This window comes from Somniosus microcephalus, chromosome 12, assembly GCF_052327205.1.
Source record: "Somniosus microcephalus isolate GS21.2 chromosome 12, FLI_Smic_1.0, whole genome shotgun sequence".
Classification (NCBI taxonomy): Eukaryota; Metazoa; Chordata; class Chondrichthyes; order Squaliformes; family Somniosidae; genus Somniosus; species Somniosus microcephalus.
In genome coordinates, this window is record NC_140998.1 from 59,195,529 (window position 1) to 59,201,562 (window position 6,034).

A 6,034-nucleotide genomic window follows, 5' to 3' on the forward strand; every position below is an offset into this window, starting at 1 on the left:
GCAAGTTTAAGGTCGAGCTTTAGGGAGGGATTAATGTCACGTGAGAAACTGCGACCACCTTATGGATATTCCAAACCTATTCATACAGACAGGAAATGTAGATCACATACAACAAGGCACCAATATGCCTACACTCAAAAGCATTATTGATGTTCAGAAGCAAGAGCTCCGATGCATAGAATTGCCCAAATCTATAGTCCATTTATGACGAACAGTTAATGCATAGACTTTGTCTGCTCGCCTTTAAAGCGCTTTATTGTAACTGCGGTTAATGTATCGGCGCCGCGTTTTCAATATTTTCTGACTGAAGATCCGCATTTGCATTTACCACAATGGAGCTGCTCAGTGAACACTCGATGGAAATCAATACGTCAAATGGAATTCTACATGGTGTAAAAGGGGGGAAATTATTTTCTTTAAAAACACTATTTCATAGCATTCGCCCAGTGCAGAGGGATTTTTTAAAAATTATTTTGCAGAATGCAGTGTTGGATTGTTGCGAGCGCCGGGGGAGACAAGACGGGCAATTTCACTCTGATCATTAAAAGAAAATCGTTCGCATTTACAAACTTACCGTAGACCCCCTGGCCAGAAATGCCTTCTAGTACAACTGTAAGCAGCCACAAGAGTAGACAAGCAAAATCCATCTTCACGTTAGCGTTAACATATCCAGCTTGGGAGCGCCGTCTTCCTGCTGCCTTCAGCGGACAGCCAGCAACCCCGGCTCCGGGGAACGAGCGGCAGGGAGCCCTCGGTCACCGATCGGGCAGAAGGGCGAACGACTCCGAGAGGACGGGAGAGGCCACACCAGGAAATAAAAAAAGATCGAATTGTGTGATGATTTTTTTTTTGGGGGGGGGGGGTGGGTGGAAGCGATCAAGTCCAATCTGTGCGCCCGCCTTTCAAGGCGGCGGGGTGGCGCCCGTCACTGTACGGGGCAAAGCTGACAGCAAGCCCATGGAAATGGGAGCTGTGCGTTCAAGAAGCGAGGGCTTTGCCGGTGACGGTGGGTGTTTAAAAGTAACTCGCGGTGATCCCCCGGAGAGCAATTACGAAAAAGATGCTCGGTCGCAGCTCAGCCACATCCATTCGGTGCCCTGCACATTCCGCCAGCGAGGACAGCACCAGCTCCGGGCAAACTCGGCTCCCCCTTTCCAACAGCGACAAGCGCGGCACAAATTATTATTCGGGCTGCAACATTTTCACTGGGGTTCGCCGTCCAAAGAAATCTCCTCCCCCCCTCCCCACATACACTCACAGCTGGATCAGCCAGGAACTCACACACACACAAATCACTGAAACGAGAAGTTCAGGACGTGGAGAGACGCTGGTTCACCGCTGTATCCAGGGCTGGGAGGGTGGAAAGATGTCACATCGCCAGGGGGGGGGGTGGGGAAGAGAGACACACTGAGCCGGAGGGGCACCGGAGGAGGAGGAGGCAGCGTTCCCGTCCGCACCCGATCTAATCCTGGGTCCCTGGGTGAAACCGCGGAGGTTTGGGTGCTGCTGGGCGCTGGGGAAGAGTCCGGCCGGAATTGTGAGCAGATGTAGTGTCTGTCAGCGGAGCTGGATCATCACGTTGCTCAGTACGTGCTCCCGATGGTGAACATGGAGCCCGCCCGCAGCCGGAGACGTACAGGCTGCGTGATTGAAACTCAGCGGCAGCGAGGCGAGGGGAGCAGATTAAAAGCGCTCCATCCCACTCATCACACATTTCAGCTGCAACGCTTTTTTTTTGCATTTTGGCATCGAGCACAGCTGCTGTGGGAGTGAGAAACACACACACACACACACACACACACAAGGAGCGATCAGCTCCGCCGGGCCGCTATCTGTTTATTGATGCAGTCTCACCTCCACGCTGGGCTTTCGGCAGATATAAGGCAAGCTTGTGATGATAAATAAGCACTTTTTGCTGTTCGAACTCGCACTGATCTTACCCTGTTTTTTTTTAAAGAAACTGGTTTCATGGAGAAGTCGCTATTTGGTGGTTGGCATATGTTTTTGAGTTTGTGAAATTCACAAGAAAGGCCATTTGAAAAACTCCAAAGCACAGCTTTAAAGAGACACCTGTAAGTAAGTCGGGAGTGGTACACTGATACCTCTAACCTTTCGAGACCTGAATCTAAATTCAATTGTAACAGAAGAGGTTCCTCTCCGATGGTTGTTCACACATGCTGCACATTTGGTGCCGCTGTCCACCATTACTGAGATACCACTGCCAAAGGCCAAGATTGATGGTTCGGCACCAGATCAATTCTCCAAGTGACAGTGGTGTACGGTGTTGCTTTCACCGTATAATTGCAGCCGGTGTATAATACATTTTAACTTTAAAAGTTTGACTTTTTTGGCCAACTGGGTATCTTGACACACGTGTATTGGCAGACCAATTAAATACATACTTTGATTCTGTCTTCACAAAGGAGGACACAAATAACCTCCCAGAGATGTCGGGGAACATAGGGTCTAGTGAGAGGGAGGAACTGAATGAAATCAGTATTTGTAGGGAAATGGTGTTAGGGAAATTGACAGGATTGAAGGTTGATAAATCCCCAGGGCCTGATAATCTACATCCTAGGGTACTTAAGGAAGTGGCCCTAGAAATAGTAGATGCATTTGCTGGTCATCTTCCAAAATTCTATAGACTCTGGAACAGTTCCCATGGATTGGAGGGTAGCTAATGTAACCCCATTATTCAAAAAAGGTGGTAGAGAGAAAACGGGGAATTATAGACTGGTAAGCCTGACATCTGTAGTGGGGAAAATGCTAGAGTCCATTATAAAAGATGTAATAGCAGAGCACTTGGAAAACAGTGACAGGATCGGACAAAGTCAACATGGATTTACAAAAGGTAAATCGTGCTTGACTAATCTACTGGAATTTTTTGAGGATGTAACTGATAGAATAGATAAAGGAGAACCAGTGGATGTGGTGTATTTAGACTTTCAGAAGGCTTTCAATAAGGTCCCGCATAAGAGATTAACGTGTAAAGTTAAAGCACATGGAATTGGGGTAAGGTACTGACTTGGATAGAGAACTGGTTGGCAGACAGGAAGCAAAGAGTTGGAATAAACTGGTCTTTTTCCGAGTGGCAGGCAGTGACTAGTGGGGTACTGCAGGGATCGGTGCTAGGACCCCAGCTATTCACAATATATATTAATGATCTAGATGAGGGAACTAGATGTAATATCTCCAAGTTTGCAGATGACACAAAGCTAGGTGGGTGTGTGTGCTGTGAGTAGGATGCTGAGAAATTCCAGTATGATTTGGACAGGTTGGGTGATTAGGCAGATGCATGGCAGATGCAGTATAATGTGGATAAATGCAAGGTTATCTATTTTGGTGGCAAAAACAGGAAGGCAGATTATTATCTGAATGGCAATAGATTGGGAGAAGGGGAAGTGCAACGAGACCTGGGTGTCCTTGTGCACCAGTCGCTGAAGGTAAGCATGCAGGTGCAGCAGGTGGTTAAGAAGGCAAATGGTATGCTGGCCTTCATAGCGAGAGGATTCGAGTGCAGGAGCAAGGATGTCTTGCTGTAGTTGTAAAGGGCCTTGGTGAGACCACACCTTGAGTATTGTGTGCAGTTTTGGTCGTCTTATCTGAGGAAGGATGTTCTTGCCATGGAGAAAATGCAACGAACATTCACCAGACTGATACCTGGGATTGCAGGAATAATGTATGAGGAAAGATTGGGTCGATTGGGCATATATTCGCAGGAGTTTAGAAGAATGAGAGGGGATCTCATTGAAACTTATAAAAATCTAACAGGACTAGACAGACTAGATGCAGGAAGGATGTTCCCGATGGTGGGGGAGCCCAGAACCAGGAGTCACAGTCTAAAGATAAGGGGTAAGCCATTTAGGACTGAGATGAGGAGGAATTTCTTCACCCAGAGAGTGGTGAACCTGTGGAATTCTCTGCCACAAAAGGCAGTTGAGGCCAATTCATTAAATATATTCAAGAATGAGTTAGATATATTTCTTAAGGCTAAAGGGATTAAGGGATATGGGAAGAAAGTAGGGACAGGGTACTGAATTTGGATGATCAGCCATGATCTCATTAAATGGCAGAGCAGGCTCGAGGGGCCGAATGGCCTACTCCTGCTCCTATCTTCTATGTTTCTATGTTTCTATGTTAAAAGTCTCCGAGCCAAACTACTGAGAAATCCACTCAGGTAAAGTTTATTTTGTCCAATAAACAGAGCACCCTATCCCCATAGGGACACACCCCACTTGACAAGTCCAGACAGTCTAGGTGCAGGTTGATACAGCTAAGGCTCAGCGGTGCTCCAGTGTGTGCAAGAATACTGATGGAACCATACAGCCTACCAACTCAAATAACTGGTAAGCCTCCCAATGTTTTTTTTCCCAGTTAGAACCACATTAGCCTTTGGAGCATTAACATGCCGAGGTATCTGGAGCCAATTGGACACGAGTGATAAGTCCAACCTCCAGGTTTGATTGGCGAGCCGAGTTGGCTAGTAACAGTTCCCTGGTGTACTGAGCTCCTGCCAGGTTCAGATATCAGATTATCCAGGCTGATTCCGTTCACAATTTCTATCACCAGACATGACATCTTGGAGTCACCGCAAACCACAGCACAGGAGGATAGTTGCCAGTTGTTTGTTGAACAGGTGTCAACGTCCCTCTTCAGCTATATGATGGTTATCTGTCTGCAGCAAGGTGGAAAGTCGTATGCAAGCGATTTGTGTTATGTTAGGCACTCTGATGTTCTAGCCATCCAAGCCCAGTGACACGTAATAGACTTACTCACCAGCAATTGTTTAATCCAGGCCCTCGTGTGAAGGACATTTGCAAAGAGCTGCGCCTGCCCTGAGACTGACTTCACCATCCCGCGTATTCAGTGACAAATCTGCGTAGGCTGGAGTCCTCCCATCCTGCGGATACTTCCGCTTTTTGTTTCTCTATTTATATTATTATAGAAAGGCGATTCTGTAATTGTGCTAGTTGCACCAAATTTGCCCACTTGTATATAGAGCAGGGCGTTCAGCAGCAATAGAACGCCGCACACTTGGACATACAAGAGTTGTGCAGTTGCTCAGAAGGTGAGAAAGGATCTTTGTGATTCTGGTCGGGACACACCTGGATATCAGAACAAAAGTCAGTATGCATCAATTATGGTGAAAGCACAAACAGAACTCCAATGGCTATGGCCAAGCCCACCTGACAACAGTGAAGGAGGAAGCAGTCATTTGTCATGGCAGCTGGCAGCACGTTGCTATCAGAGACAACCACTGAAAGACGTGTCAAGGAGGACTTTGGTGCCTCCAACAACGCTGGGAGTGGGACTTTGTTTTTTCGTTTACAGCATTGGTTCTGATGGCACTCCAGCCTTTGAAGTTAAACTTGTAAATTGATGGTAACACTTTAGTGGTACAGTGGACTACACTAAAGTATCTGCTAATAAACGTTTCTTTTGGTAAGCTGGATATGTGACATGCAAGAGTGCCCATCACAATGCTTAAATTCAGAAAGCCAAGACATTCAGAATTCCACACAGGTGGATTTTTGTTTGCCTGCTATGGAATACGTACTCTTTACCTGCAGAGCCGCAACTACTTGCATTTATATAGCGCCTTTAATGTGGTAAACGTCTCAAGTGCTTCACAGGAGTGTAATCAGACAGAAACTAACACCGAGCCAAAGACGGAGATATTAGGATGGGTTAGTCAAGGGGGTAGGTTTTAATGAGCGTTTTAAAGGAAGATGGAGAGGGGAGGAGCTTTAGGGAGGGTATTCGAATGCTTAGGGCCTGGACGGCACCTCACTTACCTAAGTTCAGAGGGCTTTGGCGCAGGTTGAGGCGAACCAAGGTTTTGGAATGCCCAAAATTGCACAGGGCAGTGTTGGAGTTTAACCAGTAAAAGTGTGCACCAGCACAGGGGCGCAATAAACACCGTGGCTTGCAGGTTTATCTGGGGCTGAGTGGAAAGAGTCCCGCCACTCAGTAAGAGGTGTGTCTGTCCAAATCCCATTAATGAGCCAGGCTCGTATACCGGCTATTAACAGTG

General features: G+C 47.0%; 1 protein-coding gene across 2 annotated transcripts in view; it reads right to left on the bottom strand.

Moving 5' to 3' along the window:
* Positions 1-1,544, bottom strand: part of mdga2a (MAM domain containing glycosylphosphatidylinositol anchor 2a) — a 1,193,698-nt gene extending 1,192,154 nt beyond the window's left edge. For both annotated transcript variants that reach the window (XM_086002928.1, XM_086002927.1), the window contains exon 1: positions 575-1,544. In XM_086002928.1, the coding sequence (XP_085859054.1) occupies positions 575-647 (73 nt within the window). In that variant the 5' untranslated portion in view covers positions 648-1,544. The remainder of the gene's footprint in view (positions 1-574) is intronic.
* Between the last annotated feature and the right edge of the window lie 4,490 nt (positions 1,545-6,034).